At 44.1% G+C, this 24,815-nt stretch overlaps 1 protein-coding gene across 1 annotated transcript in view; it reads right to left on the bottom strand.

Annotated features, from left to right (window-relative positions):
• Positions 1–410: 410 nt before the first annotated feature.
• LOC133346657 (A disintegrin and metalloproteinase with thrombospondin motifs 7-like) overlaps positions 411–24,815 on the bottom strand; it is an 89,963-nt gene continuing 65,558 nt past the window's right edge. The window contains 6 exon segments of the mRNA XM_061558397.1: positions 411–6,277; positions 18,573–18,729; positions 19,593–19,757; positions 20,363–20,542; positions 21,466–21,618; positions 22,528–24,159. Of these exon segments, the coding sequence (XP_061414381.1) occupies positions 6,093–6,277; positions 18,573–18,729; positions 19,593–19,757; positions 20,363–20,542; positions 21,466–21,618; positions 22,528–24,159 (2,472 nt within the window). The 3' untranslated portion in view covers positions 411–6,092.

Here is a 24,815-nt window from a genome sequence, read left to right as displayed (position 1 = left end):
TCGTGACTGCAGGGAGTCATCTTCTTGGTTCTTTCGGTAAAGTCACGTAGAATGTAAATAATAAAGTAATACAAATAAAACATTTTTGTATTTTATTATGTTATGTTTTTATTATTTTATTATTTCCATTCTACGTGACTTTACCGAAAGAACCAAGAAGAAAAAAAACAAATGTCATTAGAGCACTCGTCATTTCTGCTAGATTGTCAGTGAACGAGGAATAAGTCGGACAATGTGACTTTTTGTTGACTATTTTCTGGCCATTACATTGCTGATGTCTGCCAACTCGGGTTTCAAATTATTATGCAAATAAATAAAGAGCATGGGTGAACATGATGTCTTGGCAGATTTGTCAGGAGATCACACGCTCACATTCATAGGAATGATTAGATGATCCAGTACGTTTATTATTTGGAAATAATATTCTTAGGGTTAGAAGGATTGCCCCGTGATTGGATTCGGTGGATTCGGGGAGATCCCAAGACACAAAGGCTGGAGATAATATCAAAGAACTGTCTATTAAGAGAGGACAATAGATGACACATACAACGTTGTAGCGTTTATTTCTTTATTTTTGCATGACAAGTTTTATTTCAAACAGTGCTAGCACCATGATTTTACGTAAAGTACAGTGCAAAATAGTATGTCAGGAATACAAAAACATCTTTTAAAGAATTGCTTTGCGGATGCAATATACGCGTGTGAATGCAAAAGATTATTGGTGTTCGATAAAACTAAAACGAAAATATCCAGAGTAGATTGATAACAAGGCCTCAAGTATGTGAACGGTAAGTTTTAAAAAATGTAAAAAAATGTTTAGTTGATTAAAATGATAAATGATGGTTGACATAAAAGTTTACTTTTTTTTTTAAACATCATCACTGGCATGAATATCACCAGATTAAAGTCATTACATTTAATTTGCATGCCATACTTACTTCAAAAGTGTGCATATATATTTTAACATACAAACCAATTAGGCCGTTGCAGTTACATAATTTAAAATAAATGAAACATTATCTGTACGGGAATTAAAGCACACGGACAGAATAATTGCATTCTGTTGAAAAACACAGATTCCAAAAAAACATGTAATTTACAACGTCCTCATAGACACTATGACCAAACATTTAAATGGCTGAATAGCACCAAAATATAAGTGGCCCTAAGGCTGATGATATTCACCTATAGAACAGAAGTTGGGAACCTATGGCCCTGCGTATTGAATAGTACCAGTGAATTTATTTCATGTGGACAGGCCTACCACTGCGCAAAGGCCGCACAAACAATAATTATCCACCACTCCAAGGATTTTAGCCACACTAATCAGATGTTAGAGGGGCATATTTTTGACCCGGAAAAAGCAACAAGTTTCTATACTTAGGTTTTTTCGGTAAAGTCACGTAGGTAAAAAACATAATAAAAAATAATATAAGTAAAATAAAAATAAAATAAAAATCACGACGTTTCGGAGGCAACACAAGCTTCCGTTTTCATACAGCTATTGATACAGCTATCGTGCTGTGACGGTTCCACCTGAAGACGGAAGCTTGTGTTGCCTCCGAAACGTCGTGATTTTTATTTTATTTTTATTTTACTTTTATTAATTAACATTTTTTTACCTACGTGACTTTACTGAAAAAACTTAAGAATATGAATCCTTGCAGTCACGAAAGCTTCAAATCTAGAACAACTTTCTAGTTTTAGCACGTTCAGCCGCTCTGTTGTCTTTCAAGATGTGCCGTGCAGACCCATTCGATGCATACAGTCCTAGCTGTTTGGTGCCAACTAACGTGCGGGCCCACCAAATGAGTTTGAAAGTCCTACTCTTAGTTTTTTCGGTAAGTCACGTGACTTTACCGAAAAAACTAAGAGTTTGAATCCTTGCAGTCACGAAAGCTTCAAATCTAGAATTTGAAAGTCCTATTCGGCTCGCAGTAAGGACACGGTTCCACAATTCTCTGCTATAGAATGATTCTTGTTTAGGATATATAATTCCATTGATCAGTGCTGGCCTGCCAGCGTCTTGCACAGCACACATCACATTCATGTCTACAAACGAAACAGTACCTTTGTACCATTTGTGCAATAGATGAACGTATTCCCACTCCCCCCCCCCCACCAAAATAACAACCCCAAAACAGTAGCACAACGAATTATACATTATGTGCATAGCTTTTGCATTGACATATTTAAAAAGATTAAAGCGATTATAAGGTAATTAAAATGGTGACGAACAGAAAAACAAACGTGATGAGCAACATCAAACAAATGTCAGTCACACTCTGTGCATGAAAGGCATTTGTTCACATATTTTACAAATTGCTATATTTTAGTTTCTCCTCACTTGGCAGTATTATGGTCCCTGCGACGTATGCATACATGCCCTAAGTATGAGCATGTTGTGTGTCTGGCATAGGTGCTAGCTAACAACACTTGCTCCAAGTCTCTGTAGCCCACACGGGGGATCTTTGTATGGGTGGATCAGTGGCGTCGTGGTGATTGCACTACGCTATGTACTCGGCAACCCGAGTTTGATTCCAGTCCATGGCCAGTATCAGTGGTGAATATCTAAAGCAATCCCGCGCCTCCCCTTAGTACGTGAGCATATTACGTGATGCGCAAACATCACAGGGAGAGACAAAGACGGTCAGGTGTTGTTCTGACCACACCATCCCCTTATCCATTGCACTAACAGCACTTGCCCCAAATAGCCTATGTACGCTATGTGAGGAACCTTTGTTTGTTTGTGGACGAGTGTATACACAGACACGTGTGCACGTCACTTATCTCCTTCAAGGCCACAAATGTTACCGCAGTCTTGACATCAACGCCTCCGGGCTGTGCTTCCCGCAAAAAAATTTAGTAACCGCCACCGATGGGCCTGAAGAGATAGCAACAATATTAAGGTGCAGCAAAAACGAGAGAGCACTCAGCTCGGCACCCACCTCGGAAATCAAACATCTCTGAGACCACACAGGTAGAACTTTGACCTTCGAGAACAGCGAAGCGGCTCGGGAAGAACGATCGTGTCTGTGTCGAGATTTGGTGGTGGCGATTCGTGGGCTCTGGCCTTCGAACAGGGAAACAAACTCAGCCCAGGTGGTGTCAACTCGATACTCTGAATCGCAAAAATGGTCAACATTCGTCAATCAGGCTGTGTGGCCTTAAATGGGAACTCTATAATAGGGCGATGCTTTGGACAATGGACCTTCGTCATAGCGCGTAAAACATGGCACAGGTTCTATGAAGAAGGACCATCGCCTGAAGCATTACCCATTATATTTTTTTCCCTTTTAGGGCAACAGTGTTATTGACGCATGTGTTTAGGTTTTTTTTATTGCATTTGTGCTCCTGTACCACCAAATAATTTTGTTAATTCAATAATTGGAATTTGTAGGAAGTGGCCTCTGAGCGTTTCCCCCAGCAGATTGGCTCCACTAATCGATGCAGCTTCCTCAAGAGTTCCCATCTGGTGTAAATCCAGCACCGGTGCATTCTTAATCCTTGTTCCTGCTTCTAATTACTGTAGTTAATTAAACTCCTTCCTGCATTGGGGGTGTAATGAGTCGATGGATCATGCAGATTCAGGGCATAATTTGAATCAAGAAGGTATAATTTTTGTATCTCGTTTTTTACGGTCTCGTTTGTATTGTTTTTCAATTATAATTTTTATGACGTTTGTAGAGTTTTGTTCACACCATTTGCCGAATTGAGATATTAGATTATAATTTCAAGGTAATTAGCATAAACCAAATGAACATTAATTCTTATGTGCACAATTTCTCATGGAACGTGAGCCTTAGGAATCTATACTAATCGATGTAGTCTCACTCCCATAATCCACACGTTTCGCATGAGAATGATTATGCTCTCAGCAACCCTCTCTCCTCTCAGACTGAAGTTACGATGTCACCAGCTGTTGGATTTTTTTTAAGCCAGACTGGTGACTGGCCAATGTCTCGGTTGTCACAGTTTTTCAGCTTCACGTTATTCATCTTGTGTTTTGACAGATTATAAACTGTTCTATTTGATGTTATCTTTCTCGTCTGGTATGCAGGATGCCGTCAGTTCAATCCCGACCCTGGCGCCTGCTGTATTTTTGGAGTTGTACGTGTTCTCACTGTGATCGCGTGGGTTTTCTTCTCTGGGTCCTCTGTTTTTTCACTCCACATTTAGAAACATGCATTTAGATTTTTTCGACTGATATAAATTTGCACATAAGCCACTTCATTGAGCTATCATTTGGGACCAGGTTGCTTCTGAAAAAGAACAAATAGCTCAATGGGCATTACCTCGTAAAATAAAAATAGTTTATTTGCTACTTATTAATTTATTTTCAGTGATTTGCTTACCTTTACGATACTTTACACTCCTAGCGGGGGTTGTTGTTGTATCGGTCTGAGCCGCCCCCTACTAGACATCTATGGGAAAAAGGAGCTTCATAGCTAATCGGATTTCTCCAGGATAAATAAAGATTCTGATTATATTTTGACGAGAATAGTTATTTTGTGTCATCGCTGAAAACAAATCCCAAATAACACCCGGCATGATATAAGGGAGCCACTGGAGCTGTTTAAAAAATCTGGATTTAAAACGAATTTCTCGAGAACTGCTTTTTGTGTTTAGTATTGTTGTCCTGCCCCCGCACCTCCGATTAGTGCGGTCGGCTAACGTACGGTGCGAAAGAAGTTCAACGTACGTACTCACTGCTAGCTCGCTCGCAGCGGTTCGTTGTTGAAATTAACAGCTAGACTGCGAGGATGCACCGTGGAGGAATGGGCTTGGCTTCTGTGCTTGTCTTAATCTGTCAGCGGAAGAGGCTGCATCGTGCATGACAAACAGGTGGCATTGCTTTAAACCTACGAATAATATTCCGGGTGCAGTGAATCCACCACGACCGGTTTTTTTTTGCTCTATGGAAAAATTAAATGGTACGCAAACGTGTATTTAGACACTGAGGAAACAATTAAATGTTACATGCTGGTGCACACTAATATTGTTTGTTTGGCCCCCGTCCATCGAGGGTCACTGTTGATTAATGTTACGAGCTTTGAGACCACAATGATATTAGGCAGATTCCGCTGAAAATTAATTAATGGTATCACTGTATGTTGTGTTTCAGCAATAAGCAGTATTTTTTTTAAAGCAAACCAATTTATTTCGCCTGATTGTTGTAGACCTGAAAAACAAACTCAATGTGACGGTTTAAAAAAAAAAAGGTCATCGTTGTTTGAATGCAAATGAATACCTACCAACCCGTGAAATAAATATGGTGCATTGTTCCACTGCATGTATCATATAATGGATATGCAAAGCAATGTCTGGATGTGCACAAACTGTTAATAAACACTTCTGAGGTTGCTTTTATGATTGCTTACTGCTAACGCTCTTTGCAATGGACGACAATGCATCGGTGCACTTGTATAATCGTGAAGCTATAAAAAAAAAACAATAAAACAGCTTGCCAGTACGATTAGAGTACACACCATACGGTGTGCTCTTTTGTACGCAATATGTTTGTGATGAATTTCCAAATCCCGACGATGTAAATTCAAAGGTCCCCCATGTGTACAACGCGATGTGCACCCGTGTGGCAGCACTGCCTGACTGTGCGCCTTCCTTCCAGCGTGACGAGCGGCGTTCCGCAACGAGCAGCCGTCCAATGGAATTGATCGACTTTTGACTAAATCGATTGATCGATTCAAACTAACATCTCAACGGGCAGCGAATAGCGAGTGCCGGTGGACTGTGAGTGAGCGGCTCGCTTGTGGAGGAGGAGGTTTGAATGCGATGTGTCCAGAGGTCTCATGTCCAATTTATCCGAACGGCCAGGAGCAGCAGTAAGAAGGCCCTCTGTGGGCCAGCGATCGTTCGTTTGATAAGATTACCGAATTTGACTATCGACTGCGTTGGTAGTCACATCATCATCATCGAACCGATATTTAATTGCAAAAAGTCAAGTTGAAAAATTAACAACAAATTGGCCAACACTAGTTTTAGGAGATGCTTGTGTACATGGTGATGGAGGACACGTAGATTTTTATACGTACACACACACTGCTCCATCATCACCACCACCACCACCGGTGTCAAACCGTGCCCATTGCCACCCTCGGGGAGGGCTCCCCGCCGGCGTCTCCGTGCGGGCCGGCGACCGCGAACCGGCGGCACGTCCTGCAGCACTCAGAGCGCCCGCCCGGCGCGACGCAGCCTCCGGTGGTCGCGAGCAGCCCGCAGTACACGGGCGGCATCGCGTCCTCGTGGCACGTGGACTCTGCACACAAAACGTCCCGTTACGCGGGGCCCGTTGAAAGTTCACATTTTTATTACGCGCTTTTATTTTTCGATTTAAAGCTTTCGTGACTGCAGGGATTCATGTTCTTGGTTCTTTCGGTAGAGTCACGTAGAAGGGAAATAATGAAAATTAAACGTTACAAAAATTCTCACGACGTTTCGGCCACAACGCAAGCAGCCGTTTTCAGGTGAAGAACAGAGCTATCGGAAAGACAGCATCCTCATGAACACTGCTAAGCTTGGCAGCGTTTTAAAAAATTTTTTTTTTTAATATTACTTATTTTTTGAAGGACGGGAATACAGTACGCACTTTCCTGGTTTTTAATTTTTGGGCTAGCCATTGAACTTTTGGGCTGGCCATCGAACAAAGGCGGTTGCCGCCGCATCGCGCGCTTTCAGATGCGCTTCTGCGGCCGTCTGGAGCGCTCTTCCTTCCGATATTAGGAAGCCACTGCGGAGCTGTGCACTTTAAAACCTCGATTGAAAACTCATTTCTTTAGAACTGCTTTTTGTGTCTACTTTGTTGTCCTTCCCATCCACCTACGACGAGCGTGATCGGCTACGTACGGCGCGAAAGAAGTTCAACATACATGCGTACTGTACGGACAATGGGGTTGCCACCTCGAAAAGTACAAAAGAGATGTCATGGGAAAGAGAATAACGCACGACACCGGAAGATGGGAGAACGACATGCCAGTGCATTGCCTTGAGTGGTGAATCATGATGCAACTGACAATGTGGGGACTTTCGATGTTCTGGGATGATTTTAGAGAGTTTCGCATTAAAATCAAGCTCTGTTAATTTTAGTTATTTTTAAATTTGGAAGCAATACAAGGGACATGATTTACACCCCTCAGCGTTGGCCTCGGTTCATCATTATTATCGTCACCAGAGAAGAAATGTAACGTGAGCAATTGATGTTTTGACACACGCCTTTGGCACAGTTTGCAATACCTGTGCTGCATGCATTCACCAGAGGAAAATCTATTTTGGCTCTCTGATTTAAAGGGCGGGATGGGTGGGCACATTGCCTGAGGAATTCGACTATTGCATTATTTTTTGGGAAAGTGTTGTTGACGAACGTATTGGAATGTTTTTGTCATTTGTGCTCGTGCTGACGCGACATCGCACTATGATTTGTGCTGTATACGGGTCATTACAACTTCATCATAAACCATGAAAACGATGAGGAGAAGCAGATGATTTCACCTGCTTTACATTCACAAGCGGAGAAAAATAAAGGCATTACAGAGAAAGCTGTCAAAAGATAGGGATTGTGGAAGACAAAGGGGCCTTGTAAATGCGTATAATCTGTCCGTGATGACGAATTTACAAGCGGCAAATTTTTTTTGGGCAGTGTGACTCATTGCTACTCTCGAGAGCAGTCTGTACCTCTCTTCGACCGTTATTTTTTCAAGAGCAATTTACTTTCTCATTATCGACTCAATTGTATTTAATGTATTACCTTTATGCAGTTTTCATGAGAAATATTGCACGCTCGGGGAACGTATATGTCATATATATATATAAAATGGTTATAAAAACATCGCGTGATTTTTTTTTCAGGAGCGTAAAACCATTAGAGAAGCAGCAGAATAACGTTTTTGCGGCTGATGTGGTTGTGCGTGCTCGTGACTCAGCTTCAACTGAGTACCTGATGTGATGTACACATATTGCCACTCAGGAGACAAAGGCAGCCGTGCATGGTGATGGCCACCTTATGTACCGTGCTGGCCTTCAGAGGTGGTCACTCACAACATTTTCCCCAACAGGCTATATCGGGGAGCTTTGTATTTATAGGTGCATGCATGCTGTGCGACTGAATTGTTTTGGACATGCATTTGCCATATTCGTATTGTGAATCAGAAAATTATTTAACAGCTCACACGCAGAATTATATTTTAACTTTTGCAATATCCATGTAAATTTGAAAACCAAACAAGTAATTTGCATTCCTAAAGTATAAACACATGATCGAATAACTTAACAAACAAGGCTGTAACTTTGGACTCAAGATAAATATAAGTTAAATAAAAATGATACACAACTAGTGTTGAGAAACAATGATTTACACTATGGGAACCTCATTTGCCAGTAAAAATATGATAATTGGTTTTTTACCCTTCTATCTGGCAACAAAACTGACACCTTTTTACAAGGAGTCATGTTTGCATAGACCACAATACCTGCCGTCATCGTGCGCCTTTTGGCGTCATCTGGTCCAACCCATGTGAGACTAGGCTCTAAGGAAAGCTGTCTCGGGTGTGGACCAATCAACTTCAAGGACAGTGCACATTATCAGAGTTATGTTTTTTGTTTGCATTATGACGGCAGGTATTGTGGTCTATGCAAACATGACTCCTTGTAAAAAGGTGTCAGTTTGTTGCCAGATAGAAGGGTAAAAAAACAATTATCAAACAATGATTTGTTGGAGGGATACAACTGTAAAACATAGCAGATTACGTAAGCCTAGATGAAACAAAAAGAGAAACGAGTTGGATGGACAGCTTTTGGAAAATTGATCGGCAAGAGTTAGATGGATTGTGGCATCGCAGGACTGTGAGGGATGGAAATTCCTTCCTGTAGCAGTGGATTAAAAATGACCGATGACCGTGACCACGATGATGACGATGCCATCCATACATTGAGTATTTCATTGAGCTCCTGAACACAATTGGAGGTACAATACTTTTTCAAAGGGTCATGCTACATCGAAATGTTTGGCCATTTCCATTAACGAGCGGCTTTCACGTGGGAGAAACGTGGGAGTACCCAGATAAACCCCACACAAATACAAACACGCGAGCGGATAACACTCAAACCTCCACGTAGATTGAATTAACGGACCCAATAGATGCGAATTATTTTGTGGACTGAGCCCATTGTGCCAACCTGCCATCTCATGGCCCACAGACTTGAACTTGTTTTTCGAGCAAGAAACAATGCCTACACAGTCATCCGTATATCTATTTATCTCCCAAAAGAATGAGGCTTGGTGCTTGGACATTGTTGCATCGTACTCTTTGGTTTTTTCGGTAAAGTCACGTAGGTAAAAAAAACCATAGAGTATGAATCCTTGCAGTCACGAATCCTTGCAGTCACGAAAACTTAAAATCTAGAATTGTTGCATCGCTTTGTTCTTCCAGGTGTCCCACAAAGTATGCTGACATATGTATGTAGATTTGAAGTTTTCGTGACTGCAGGGATCCATACTCTTTGGTTCCTTCGGTAAAGTCACGTAGGTAGAAAATTAAATGAAAGAAATTAAATCACATAAAATGTATTTTATTTTATACCTACGTGACTTTACCGAAAGAACCAAAGAATATGTATGTAGGTTCAACGTCTTTCTTACCATACGTAGGAGGTGCGGGGGCAGGGACAACAGTCTAAACACAAACATTTAATAACTCGGGCCCATGCGATTGGCAACAGCCACGCCACTGGTCTCGATGGAGCGATGTGACGCGATAATCGAGGCACATCTCTCCAGAGTGCAGGTGCAGCCAGGATTGGACTCATCGGCCGCGTGTGCGAACCCATTGACTCTCCGTTCTGTCACTTTGACCGAACTGGGCAGTCATTGTTTAGATGTTACAGCAGTCAATGCTGCCCATGGAACATGCCATTGTTGTGCTTGAGCACTCTGTCTATTAATACACAGTTGCTCGTATGCTAATTTAAAATCGCCTTTTGCAACTTCATTCTATTGTCCCACTTGTGTCAGGGTCCCACCGTGCACAGCTCAATCTCCAAAACACTCAAGTCAGTCAACATCTCTGCCCACTCTCACCGCTCTTGAGTCAAGGCCATTACACCGAAAGTTTTTTTTTTTACGTATTCTTTTTGTGCGCTTGAGTGCCACTTCAAACACAGTAAATGTACACGTGTTTTAATATAAATGTCCGTTGGCAAATGGTGCTTAATGTCTCAGCCAAACAACATCCCGAAAGGAAATCTGACAGTCGACGGCAGGACATGTTTTTCCTCTCGCTCTTATTAGAGCTCACGAACATACCGTTCCAATTCATCTCCCCTGCACAAACGTGCACGTTGCCGCAAAGTTCGCTGGGTCAACCGGGTACTTTCCGACGTTGCGTGTGGTTCGCCCACCGCCAAGATGAATGAACGCACGACGCGCAGAATGAGACTTGCTGCTGTCGCCTCCATCATTACCAGCTGCAACTGCGACCCAAAGGGCCCCTCCGTGAACACAGCTTGGCTTCGGACCAAGAGTAGCAGCGCTCACCGCACCACCCGTGGGAATTGTACTTATCAGTGAGTGGCCAGGAATTGCAAATGCTACTGGGCAAAGAGAGAGAGAGAGAGAGACCCGCTGACAACGATAGCAAATGCTGTGAGAGCTCCTCTCCCATGTGTTTCACGGTCGTGTCGCGTGTCGTTCGGCACGTGTTCTGATGATTCGCTCCACGGTTACGGGAGGCGTCTTCGAGAACTAAATCAGAACCGACTGAGTCAGGATGTGAATGGACCAACGGGAGTCGTTTCGTTCCCGAGGATGCTTGCCCCGTGCGTGCAGTGACATCAAAATCTAAATCTTTATTTATCCTGGATAAATCCGATGAGCTATGAAGCTTTTTTTCACAGTAGGAGTGGGTCAGAAAGTTAAAGTAACAAACAATACAAACAAAAACGGTTGGAGTGCAACGTATAGGAAAGGTAATCAAATCACTAAAAATAAATACGGAAAATAAATAAAGTCTATGAGTACAAATTGCAAAAGTATGTCAATTCCTGACGATTTTTCAACAATAAATACAAGGATGGGCAAGGCAGCAAAACTAACAACGGTCCCAGACATCACACCCCACAACATGCGGTGCAGTCCAAAAACACATCAGAGAGCTGTAGAGCACAACCGCACGGAAATGTACGCAGTAGCAGTAATATACAACGTTCGTAAAGTAGTCATACGCCCTCGTGAATGTTATTTCTACCTGCTATCACATTTCTTGGGCAATTTCAATTCCAGATATAGAGAATATAGTACGAAGTTCTACCGTTGCTTCGAAGTACTGCGTTGAAAATGATTGCGAGTCCATTTGCCCGAGTGTAAATATTTCACAGGATTTGTGCTTTTCATGCACACATTGATACTGACAAAATGTTTTTTCAAGTCATGAAAATATTTTTTTTTGCAGTTCTGTAAGCATTGCTTTTTTATTGAAGCTATATTATAACAATTTCCCAAATAGAAAAAAACAGCAATTACATTTGCATGTTCTGTTATTTCCCATTCCTCTGCAGTCACAATTGACCAAAGGCCCAATGAATTACATTTTAAAGTTAAATATGTAAGCATCGATTTTGCTATCTGTTGTATTCTTGTCATCAATACATCTTGGAGTCAATTTTGAACCATAAATCACATTTACGTTCCAACGATTTATCAATTGCATTTATAATACTTGCACACATCAGATATGCCAGAATTCTTTTTCTGTGTAACTTGTGTCATATCCAAACGTTTGTAATAAACTCTCATCTGCTGCTTTTGATGCAATTATTTACAGGAATTGGACAGAGAGGTCATGCTGTAGCTCCAAATTAGGCAGGCAGTGAACCCCACCTTGAGGTTTGTAATTCCAGGTTACATGAGTGGGTTTATAAATTAATAGCATGAATAGAAAAGCTGTTGCAATGTTTAATTAACTATGTATGTCTGTTGAACTTCTTTCGCACTGTACACAGCCAAGCATGCCAATCGGAGGTGTTGGCCAAAAAACAAGAAACTTAACAACAAAAAAGCACTTCTGAAGAAATGAGTTTTCAACCTCGTCCATAGCTCCAGTGGCTTCCTAAAATCGGAAAGGAAGAGCGTTCCAGAAAACTAGTTGGCTGCTGCCAGACCTGTGATCCTTGTGAGGCCGAGTGAAATTATTCGCTGGAAAAGCCCGAGGTTCACTGCCCGCTTGGCGTGATGCCAAGTCATCGCAGTATTAAGATGAAATGTATTTTAGTCCATTGGCTTCTCGGCCAATCAGACCCGAGTTAACCAGCAGAATTTATTTTGAACAACGTAAACCTTTGGCCGACGTTTTGCTCTTGTGGTGCTCGTCAGCAGTCGCATGTGCTAAACAAATTCAAATGTTATTGGGAAGTGCCATCTCCGTCATAGTGTGGATACAGTAGATGCTTGTAGTCCACGGATATTAGTTCAAGTTCAAGTTTATTTATTAGGTGTAGCCCTGTGAGCCATTCGGCTCTTTAATCGGGTGCAACCGCAACAAACAAAAAAACATGAACAAAAAACATCTTAAAGTGAATGTGACTAAGTGCAAACAGAAAATCCAAGAAAAGACAGCAAAATATTGAGTAGGAAATCTAACCCATTCAACAAGAAATTTCATATTTGGACACTCTGTAAAACCAACTTGTACTTTTTTTTATATCTCTGTAATCTGAATAGCATACGACTGATGATGTGTGCTTGTGTGTTTTGTGTGTTGGTGTGGATGCTGTTCTGGCCTCAGGAGATGCTCAATGATATCACTTGGCCCTGCAAGAGGGCACTTGTCAAAAACACCCACTAAAGAACAAACATCTTCCATTTAACCATATAGAACGTAAGGACAATTGCTGTTAACAAGCGCCTATTAAGGCTGGCACGGAGAGCACAACACCTGTCTGGCCTTGTTTGTTCCCCCGAGTGGCAATGTTAACCATACAATGCCAAGCATCGATTTTAGGCTGAGTTGACCCAGGTCACGCACAGGATTAATTAAAAATCACAATTACAATGGGCATTGTGTTTGGCCACGAATCAAAAGGTGGATAAGTCATAGGAAGTTGCAGCACGACGCATACGAGCTGCCTTGGCACAACCCCCGAGGGCCTGTCCATCACACGCTGGAAAATCACCACGTGCACGCAAATGAGAAAACTGGCAGGGGACGTTTTGTAACATCCTGCAGACTCCAATCCCTCCCTGCGCTCCCCGTAACTGCACACGCCACGGACAGAGCCTTCACACTAATGATCCAAATGAAGACATTTTAACACGATATTTTTTTTTACGTTAAATGAAATTCAACAAGGATGGGTGTGACTTTAGGCAAATCAGCCAAATGTATTTCCACTCTCCACCACTCGCACTCTTGAGAACCACAACCCAATTACGTACAATTAGGCACAGCATCCGTTCTGCTTTTGAAAATGATAACTCATTGTTTCCCCTCCATCATTACCGTACGCGGACATCTAATCGGTCAGCTTTTATTAATGCTTATGATGTTTTTCTCCCCATGATAGTGAAATGTGCCAGCGGTTTAAATACAGCGACGTGACAAATCGTCTGCCACCGAATAAGTGTAAACCAAGTGTCAATGTTTATCAACATTTCTACAATTACCTCTTTAAGGTCAAGTCACATTCGTGGCTCTAATCAATACATCAGCGGCGCGCTGAAACTCACACTCAATCACATCGGAACGCCTTGAAGGACAATTTAGGAAGGGTTGCCAGTAACGTTGGAATTGTTCGCGCTCGGGACCCACCTTGTGAGCGAATGCAACACAGGGAGAACGTCCACCTAATGGGAGGTCCGAGGTTCTACAAAGCTGTACAATGAACACCATTGGAACCTCCTTTGCCAGTAGCAAAATATGATAATTCGGTTTTTACCCTTTTATCTGGCAACAAAACTGACACCTTTTTTTACAAGGAGTCTAGGCTAGTCTAGGCTCTAGAAAAAGCTGTCTTGGGTGTGGACCAATCAATTTCAAGGACATTGCATACATTATCAGAGTTGTATTTTTTTTGCATTCCGACCGCAGGTATTGTGGTCTATGCAAACATGACTCCTTGTAAAAAAAAAGGTGTCAGTTTTGTTGCCAGATAAAAGGGTAAAACCCCAATTATCTGTACAATGAAGTTATTTTAATCATCATCGTCACAATCCATGGACAGAGAGCCCCGAGGAATCCACTGCACACATTGTAGTTTGTTTCCACTTGCCTCTGCCTTGTGCCAATATGCGCAAGTAGTGCCACATCTTTCTGGCACCGATCTCTGATTTCGTCAAGCCGTTCTCTGTTTGGTCTTCATCACTTTTCTTGTTCCTTCCATTTTGTCCGAACAACACACTTTCCATGGCCCTGTTGTTGTCAATCCAATGTATGTGTCCACATAGTGCCAGCCTTCCTTTTAATCACTGCCCACATCATCAGAGTATTCTTCTTCTACGTGCAACCTTTTACTTCCCTCTACGGCGGTCACTCTTTGGGTTAGGTATGTTTTAAACATACATTATTTAGTGACGTGGAAAAATGAAACAACTGCAAAATAAACTCCACGAGAAGTGATAGATAATATGGTCAAAAAACCCCCAAGAGCAACACTACATTGGGGAGGATTTCATATGAGAGTAGATTGACAGAGGGCCATATATTTAGTGTATATATAAAAAAAATCGTATATTAACGTATGTACATTGAACTTCTTTCGCACCGTACATATCTAACCATGCTCATCGATTTTAACAATGAAACTGTTAAAAAGGTCATGATACCACCTCAATTCAGAGAGGTGTTTCGAGAATAAAGTATAACAAAAAATGTCCTGCTCGGTCACATGACGGGTAAGAGACTGACGTTTGCAACATTAGGTTATCTTTGACAATTACATCGCAATGTTTGCCATCGGGATCATGTCACGATGCAATAAACATCATTTCAGAACTCCTCCAGTCGGAAGCACATCGCCTCGTGTCAGCATGAGACGACGGCGCTTGGAAGATGTCACCACGGGACGATGTCAGATCTCACTCCGTCACCAGGCATCTCTCAGGCAACACGAGAAAGCAATCATGCGCTGTCGTGTTGGCTGAGAGATGCCTGGTGCAATCCCGTGAGTCAATGCACCTGCCTGTGAGCTGCAACTTTGCTGCCCACAGGCAGGTGCATTGGAATGACGTGAAGACAACACGCGATTATTCGTTTGCAGTTTTACTGACGATCAAGTTGAGACCATCAACCTGTTGCACTTGATACTGGTAGGAACCTCCTGGTTACACCAGCCCACAGGGGATTATTGTGTCCGTCGTGCAGGGAGGGGCTGGATGGGGAGGGAGGGGCTGGGTGGGGAGGGGAGGGTGGGGAGGGGCTGAGTGGGGCTGGGTGGGGAGGGTGGGGGAGGGTGGGGCTGGGTCGGGGGTGGGAGGGGTGGGGCTGGGTGGGGAGGAGCTGGTCACCCCGTGGTGCCCTTATAAAACTCAACGTTTAACCTACTCACGCCGGCTTGTGCCCGCCCTCACAGTCAGCCATATTTGCGGAATACACCACGCCGCCGTTGACCCTGCAGGCCATTGACCGAGTAAGCCAACGTGTTCCTACCTGCAGCTCCCTCCGCAGCAGGACAATGTGTTCATGAGCGACTGCCCCGATCTGAACCCGGCACGTGAGCAGTGCTGGCTCAGCTGTGCTTTCTCTATCTCACCCGGCTATTATGATCCCACACAGCCGCCTACCGCACCTCCAGCACTGGGCTCTTTTGTTAATAGAGTTTGAGACAACAATGTATCGACCAAAAGGCAGAGTATTGCGTAAAAATGTCGATGGATTTAAAATTGCGTGTAATAATTCAAAACGCCAGCAAAGTGTGTGGCAGGCAGTGGCTTCCCCTTTGCCGTCGCTGTGAATGTGCGAAAGTGAGACAAATAGAGGATGAATCAAAATAAGCGTCGTCGCAATGACGAGTAAAACATTCCAAATGATATATTTCACATGCTCGTTCGATGACGTCTTTAGGTTTCGTCCAATTATCTGTCATTTGTGAGGCGTGGGTGGAGAGGTGTGCGTGGGAAATTGTGAATATTTATGATTCTCCCAGAGAAGAGATAGTTCTCCGAGATTCTCTGTCAACATGCGACGGCAAAAAAACAAAAAAAAACTCTGGGTAAAATCTACGCGTCTTTTCAATATGAAAACAATCATTGCATTGCATTAAATTCCGGTCCGCTTACATTGGCTGCATGTTTACGTTTCTGTGTCCCTTTTCAAGCGAGCGCAGCCTCTTCGTGTCTCTCATAATTAGGCAGGAATCAGCACTGATGAGCATCCAATTTTTCTCAAGATCTACAAGAGCCAAAATAACAGCTCGCAGATGAACAACCACGTGCCGTTACTTTGTCTACACACTGGGCCTGGCAAATCCATGAATGTAAACAAAGTGTAAATACCACACGTGGCAGAGTGAGATTTCAAGCATCCAATTTGTCGGAACGTTCAGTGCTGATTTGTCCTCTTTAAATGGTGATTAAATAATAAAGCACAGGTGTTAACATTTCTTCCGCAGCACATTCTAATGATAAAATCACTTACGCGAGCACGCCCGTGTAGGCACTTTCCTCGAGGGGGTGGGCACACCGTGCATTGCGCAGCCACACAGCTGCCCAGCCACCAACTCTGCCAGCCATCTAAGCCTCAGCGTCTACAAACTATAAACTAACCTCTGTTTTCATCTTCTTGGTTCTTTCGGTAAAGTCACGTAGAAGGGAAATAATAAAATAATAAAATAAAACATTATAAGATACAATTCTCACGACGTTTCGGCCACAACACAAGCAGCCGTCCTCCGGCTGCTTGCGTTGAGGACGGCTGCTTGCGTTGTGGCCGAAACGTCGTGAGAATTATTTTATTATGTTTTATTTTTAGTATTTTATTATTTCCCTTCTACGTGACTTTACCGAAAGAACCAAGAAGATGAATCCCTGCAGTCACGAAAGCTTTAAATCGAAATGTGACCTCTGTTTTATTTCACCAGGTAAGTCCCACTGAGCTACATAGGTCTTTTTCAGAAGCCAACGGCCATCAGAAATGATAGCTCAACGAAGTGGCTTAGCATGTGGACATTTAGAGCAGCAGCCAAAAGGTCTAGACGCACGTTGATTATAAATGTGGAGGGAAAACCCGGAGGACCTGGATAAAAATCCATGCGACCATGGGGAGAAAATGCTAACTCCAAATATACAGGCGTCAGGGTCGGGATCAAACCCACGACCTCTTGTGGCAGGGGAGGTAGTTAACATCTCGCCACCGTGGCGAAAATGTTAACTGCGTGTGTACTGTGTGTACTGATCACAGCGTAAGGCTTTCCCCCCACAGAACAAACAAATGATTTATACATCAGAACGCTGCCACACCCGTCGCTGTCGTGCAAGAGTTGTAAGTTGACCGTTTCGTCACAGGGAGCTGCACTCTTAAGATGACCATAGTTCACCATCAGAGAGCGACTTGCGGCTAAATGGAGCTGCAATAAATTGTGATACATTTGCTCACGTGTCAATGCATCCCTGTACTTCACTGACAATTGTCAGTCGTGCAACTAGACGGCTTTCTCGGTCACCATTGATAAAGATGTAATTGTCGAGTCACTTAAGATGAATTTAGGATATTGGATTGTCACTGTGAAATGTGCAAGATACATATATGTTGAAGCTTTCGTGACTGCAGGAATCCATACCCTTTGGTTCTTTCGGTAAAGTCACGTAGGTAGAAAAATAATAGATCTATTATTCTATCCACGTGACTTTACCGAAAGAACCAAAGAGTATACATATATGCATGTATGTTGAACGTGTTCCGCACCGTACGTAGCCACCCGTGCCTAAGCCTCATCTTAAGCCTCATCTTAGGGTTATTTTTAAATGCTGTAGGTATCACGTGTGCAGGCGGTGTAACTGCCCCAGGGCTGCCCACAGGCTCGACAGGCCTAGGAGCTGGGCTACAAAGAGCGGCAAAGGTGAACAAGGAGGGGGGACGCTTTCATTCCTTCCACCTGAGGGCCATGCCGTGTGATTAGTTTCCCTGCACCAACGATTAGCATGGTTGGCGATGCACAGTGTGAAACAAGTTCAACATTCACACATGCTACACCACAAGTGTATACATCTAAACTAATACAGTCGATGTACAATTGTGGCTCGTACAAGTTGACAAAAAAAGAATCTGCACTCATTGGTCTTTTGGGTTTGCAAATCTTATTTCCCTTAAGAGAACACAGGCCAGCTTCATTGCAACACTTTACAGTCCACTTTTGATACTTTCAATGATATCATCTCCTCCCAGATGGCCGCAACAATGAACTGAATAATTCACTTTTTTCATACACTTAATAAGCCTATGTTCAACAAAAGCCTATTTTCGGGGCAAATGAGATTCTGTCAGTGATTGAGCTTGTCCAGGACACCACCTCATTTCATTAGAGGGGGGGGGGGGAGTGCAATATATCTAACACACAAAATATATCACACTGACCAGGTATCGTGTCGCAGGCGTGCGTGCCGCAGGCTCGGATCGTCTCCGGACGCGGCAGAGTTCCGCACCGCGTCCCGTTTCCTCCTGGCTGCCGCGTCGCCGCAATCACACACTGCACCATCCGATGCTGGACACCTCCATCGCAGGAGACGCTGCACTGCAATAAAAAAAAACACAAAACATAAACGAATCAGGAAATCTTCTTGGTTCTTTCGGTAAAGTCACGTAGAAGGGAAATAATAAAATAATAAAAATAAAACATAATAAAATAATTCTCACGACGTTTCGGCCACAACGCAAGCAGCCGTCCTCAGGTGAAGAACAGGTCTGTCGGAAAGACAGCGTCCGAATAGACCTCTGGAACCTAATCCGTTCATAAGTAGAGGAGTCCCTGTATTGTATAGTATTTAACCAACATCATAACCCATATCCCACATACATTATTTAATGCATATTTACAATCTGTGCCAATACATTTTTAATACTTCGATTTGCCTTTCAGCTTGCATGGGAAATTTAGCAGATTACATTTGTCAACACGTAACCCCACGTGTAAATGTGTGCCGCTGTGTGGACCGGGCAAAACGACGCCAGCGGCTCTCGGCAAAACTCAAAAGAGAAACTCATCCAGTTAACCATCTACTCCACACGCGCAAAAAAAACTCAACACATCCGTCAATAGCACTCCCCACTCAGGCTCTCTTGACAAAACGCTCGCGGGTCTCTCAACAGACGGATGCCTCAAGCGCCAACGACACGGCACCGGCATCTCTCGCAGCGCAATCGAGAAAATCGAGTCAGCATGGCGGAGAGGGCAGATGAAGCACAGAAGCATTTACAGCCACCACATATCGTTGCTCCATGAACCGCCTTCAAGTGCCATTTGTCTTCTGCACTTAGCGACCTCTCTTAACCACTTTGGTTAAACTCACGTGGTTGGATGGCCAATGCCCTTTGACGTGCGAAGATTGATCCGCGACATCCTATATATATATTTTACTCCCTTGCGCCAGAGCTCACCTCTCCCCACCGCCCGACCATCCACTCGAGACACGGTTGCGGATTGCAGGGGCGGAGGGCAATTGGGGGGAGCTTGGGCCTTGCGTCGCCGTCATCGTCACACCGACGTCCCGGGGGGCACGTCACCGACCTGTGCTGCCAACCTCCGCCGCACTCACGCGAGCACTGGGCCACGGCAGCGGAGAAAAGCGAGGAAAGGCGTAGCGTTGCTTAAGCAAAAGAAGACACGGGTGCTAAAAAAAAAAATCAATCACGTCCTTCGGCAAACAGACCCGCCGAGATAATGCATCAGATTTGTAAAGTGAGATCGTATGAGACGAAACAAGCAAGCTTGGGATCGAACACAAGAGGTAAGAAAAAACAAAGCAGTGACCACAATAAACTAATGTACGTTTCATAGGATACACCCACTTCAAATTCAATATTCACCGACACAAGAATAATTCCTCTTCCCAAATAATTCCGGCACCACCGCAGGGTGCCGCTTGATCAGCACACAGTAAACACACAGTTAACATCTCGGCAAGGTGGCGAGATGTCGGGATTGAACCCACAAGGTCCTGTATACTAGGCGAGATAGTTAACATCTCGCCACTGTGGCACCCAAAACAAACCACTGTGCCCCTGTTTAACCCCTGCACAGATTTTACTAATACAGCATCCGCAGGATGACAGGCAGATGGACAGACAGACAGACAGACAAAAACAACAGAAACAGCAAAGACAAAACTCGTTAAAAAAAATCAATGGTGGAAAAACCAATTCCATACTTGGCTCCAATTGCCGGTGCTCGACTCGGGGCAGGGATGTGAGTTGCAGGCGAGGCTGGTGGGCGGTGTGTATCCCCGTGAGTGGCAGTGGAACGGACGCAAGGCCCGGCCGGGCTTGTGCGCATCCACGCACTGCACCACACGTATCTTCACCCCGCCGTCGCCGCACTCCTCCGAGCACTGCGCTTCGATCGAGACCGAGATGCCGTCAAGACCAAAGCGGTTGATGCCACCGCACCGCACCTCGCCGAAGCTTTCTACCCCATGCCATATGCCGCCGTGGCTTGAGACTCCCCGCAGAATAGATTATAGAATCCATCGCCACGTGACCATGTCATCAGTTCACGTGCAGGCACTGCATAGATTTTTGCATTGCAACCATTGTAAAAAGGCGGCGGTGGTGGCTTAGGGAAGGCCTTCATCCAGCAGTGGATTGATCATGGATGATGATGATGATGATTTACATTTCTTGGCCACCTCGCAGCCCAACTCTACAATACCTGCTCTTCTCAGAAAGTTTCCCATCTAAGTACTAAACTAGGCTCAATATTTTACGTGTGTGTATATATATTGAACTTCTTTGGCGCCGTACGTAGCCAACCATGCTAATCGGAGGGGCGGGAAATGTCGATTAGCCTCCAAGACCAGATGAGAATTTCCACCACTGGCTCAAGGCTGCCAATTTAATTGAGCACCACGCAAAAAACACCATGCGCATGCGGATATATTTAAAAAAAATCAGAGCTGCACAAATGACCCATGCTTTGGGCATCTTGGCACACTGCGACACATTTTCCTCTCCACAAATCCCTATGAGAGCACCGCGTTTGTTACGACATTTGTTTTGCTCGTGAATAACTGTGCTGAGAAAGTAAACTCACATCACTTTAGGACCTTGTTAAACCTTGGGTGGCCGCCCACATTCATAGCCATGATCTCAGTGGTGCTGGCTCAAGAATCTCTAATGAGAAGGATTGTAAAAAATCACCACCCCCCCCCCCGCCGCAAAGATTAGATGAATTGTAACTCTTCACGGTCGTGATTCGATTTGATAACTGACTGTTCTGTTCCACCCTTTTATCATGTCGTTTTGCACGACTCGCCTTGCTCCAGTTGCCCGCGATCCAAACGGCGCAGGGGCGAACGTGGCATCGGCGTGCCGGCTCCGGCCGCTTGGCAGCGTCGCAATCGTCGAGCCGGCCAGAGCTGCACCGCACGGCTCTCCACATGGCTCCCAGCCCGCAGCTCACGGAGCACTGAGCGAGACGCAGGGAAGCAGCATCAGTAGCATTAGGCCTTTGCAATGCAGGCTCCCCAAACACAGCTTCATTCAGCAATACAGTATACAAGATGACTGGAGATTTGGGGGTTCTTAACACTTTAAAATGTATATCGTTTATGCATTCGATCCATCTGTCTGTCTGTTGTGCGAAGGCAAAATCAACTCTTGTAAACGTGATTCAATATGAACAAAACATTACTGTAGCGTTATATTTCTTTGAGGGCACTGAAATCTGGACAGAATTATCAAAGGGGTTTCTTAAACTTGGAGATATAAACTGGAGCTAAAAGAACATTTTACATATGTGCAAACGCAATATGCCATAACAGATGCTCTGTCAGCTTTCTTAAGTATTTTCGAGGACAAATGCATATTGGAAAGCATAAACCGTGCATGATTTTTCTGAACTTGTTTTAATGTCAATATAATGAACTATAATAAAACTACTGTGCTTTTCAGGCTGCTGTTTAACTGCTACCAATTATCTAGGAATAGAAATTGTCACTCTCACTAAACTCACGCTATTGCACAAATAACTACACTCAACATATTATTTAGTGGAGTTTGTTGTCAAATATATTGGAAGTCTAAAATGAATGTAACAAAAATAAATGATCTAATAGCCCCTAAAGTCCTTGAAATAAATTTTAAAAATACTCGTGCAAAAATTTAATTTGAAAAATATGGAAATACGTTATTCCTTTGAGATGTAATGTGTTTCTTATCTTGTACTCTGGAAACGCATACTTAAAACGTGTTTTTTTTTCCCTCTACACCAATTGCATAAAAGCCAATATCTTTTTCACTAGTTGCGGGAAATATTTCACTCTTGACAATATAGTTCGTAAAAAAAAAAACACACACACACGTGTGTTGTTTTTACCTCACTCCAGACACCCACGAACCAGTGTCCAGGCAAACCAGGACTTTCGTTTGCACTATTGGACTTCTCAAACGAGGAGGTAGCGGAAGGTTGCTTGGTGGCCAAGGGCGACGTTGTGGATGTGGTAAATTCATCCGAGTCCATTTCCATCCACCAGTCTCTTTCTGGAGGACTAGAATCACCATCAATTTGATCAATGTCAGTGCCATCACCACCACCACCAGCACCCTCATCATCATCATAGCCGATGATGTCATCAAATATACTTTTTTGGTTTAAAGAATCTTTAGTTGCACCAACATCCACACTTGCGTTAGTGAGCGTGACTTCATTGAAGTTTTCCGCTGGTTCCTTGGGCCCCACTGCGAGACGTGAATTTGACCTTCCTGTTGTGTGGGTTTCATCTGTGCTCTCATCGTCCACGCTCTCTGCCATCGGCAAGGCGCCCGGTGCTTCGATTTGTCCGGGCCTTTGTGATGCAGCTGACCTGAAACTGTTGCCGTCAGGCGCCGATGTGGCCACATCGTGCAGCCCTGCCACTGTCGTGGCTTCTTTCCCTGTACTCTTAACGGCAACGCTTCGAGAAACGTCAAGGGCTGGTAGCCTTTTACTTCTGGCTATCGGTGTGCTGCTCGGTGACGCCATCTCAAAGGTGTGTGCGCCTGAGCTTTTCTCTGCCGTGGTCTGAGTGGGCGATGCTGGAAGGTAACCATGGGAATGCATGCGGCTGGGGCTCTCTAATAAAGTCTTCGCAGTGGCAGAGTCACTGAAGTGGGACTGAGCGGTATATTCATCGTTAATAATACGGACGGTAGAGCTTGTTTTTTGGGATTTTCGCGCTACATTTGTCACTATGTCGGGCGGCGCAGTTCCAGATGCTCCGAGCCTTTCTTCCAAGATGAACATATCATCCGGAGTGCTGCTGATAATGAACTGCTCCTGAAAACCATTTCTCTGGTTTCGCTCTAAGTGGTCTGGCTTGGGAACAGGACCAGAATCCCCAGTGGGTGATACGGCTTCATCTCTCAACAGCATTAATGGCGCATCTGACTGGAAGCCTTTCAACGGTGTCAACTGCAAGGCCGTGCCGGCCCCGGGTCCGTTCTTATAAAAGTCTTTGATGAGCAGATCTTCGTGAAAACCAATGAAGTTGTAGTCATAATCGAAGAGGTCCACCAGCATGTTGTTCTTAAACTTGTTTTTCCCAATTCCCTTTTGATGCTGGTGGTAAAGCCTTCCTTTGATGGAGTTGTCGCCCTTGTCTCCCGAAGACTCCGGTTCGGCAGAAGGCAGCTGGTTCCTCTCGTGAATTTCCCCCGACCCATGACCCTGGCCGGTGCTCACCGGTTTGCCGAAACTATCGAGGGGTCCGCCGTTGCCACTGGGCAGCAGCTGGTCTAGTGGTGGGACAAAATGTGGGCGCGGTTGCAGCTCGTTGGACATGTCCCGATGACGCCCTTTGACGCCATGCTTTGGCACGCTTTGGTGCCTGTCACTGGCGGGTGGGCACTCGGTGAGATTGCATTCTTCCATAGCGGCAGGCCGGGCCTTGCCCTCGCAGGCTGTCCTGTTTCGGCGATTGTCGCAGTAGGTGGCACGCGTCCTGTGGCCCCCACCGCAGGACACGGAGCACTGGGGGGGAAACAAACACAGAGGTTGGCGTCACCGATTTTTCACCTTTGTTAAAAATGGGTCATGTGAATTAAAAGTTGGCCTTTTGTGCCATTTATCACTTTTCGTTTACAGAAAATAAATGCGTCGATGAAAGTAACAATGATAACCCTGGTGTATATGCAGTGTCGTTGATAAAGGAGGCATCTTTCGGGGAAATGTAACAATTTGGGTCTCTGAATACAACTAAAAATATTTAACAAATTCGCACATTTATGGCACCAGGAACAATTTAGAGTTATTTTAATAATAACCATTGTGGTTGGAAGCAAAAATGAATTTTCATCAAGAGAGATTAACGTTTTTATAAATGCGTACATGATTAAAAATGGTTATTAAAAATGGCACATTCCCTCTCAGAGATTTCATCAGCATTCATTAGCACAGTCAATAATTATATTTGCCTCCCTATTTGCCTCCCCGGCGTACACATTCACAGTTCAGTGAGAGATTGGGAGAGGCAGAGGCTGGGTAGCTCACGGAGCTCAGCCTCGAGCACAGAACCTGCAGCTTCATCTGAACATAGCTGACCTAATTAAAACATCCACCTCGAAGATGGAGCGATGAAATCAGTTCGTCTGCATGCCCTGGGTGGGTTGATGTATCGCAAGTTCATT

Source organism: Lethenteron reissneri, chromosome 24 (assembly GCF_015708825.2).
Source record: "Lethenteron reissneri isolate LAM-NWPU_2019-01 chromosome 24, ASM1570882v1, whole genome shotgun sequence".
NCBI lineage: Eukaryota > Metazoa > Chordata > Hyperoartia > Petromyzontiformes > Petromyzontidae > Lethenteron > Lethenteron reissneri.
This window is presented reverse-complemented; position numbering and strand designations above follow the sequence as displayed.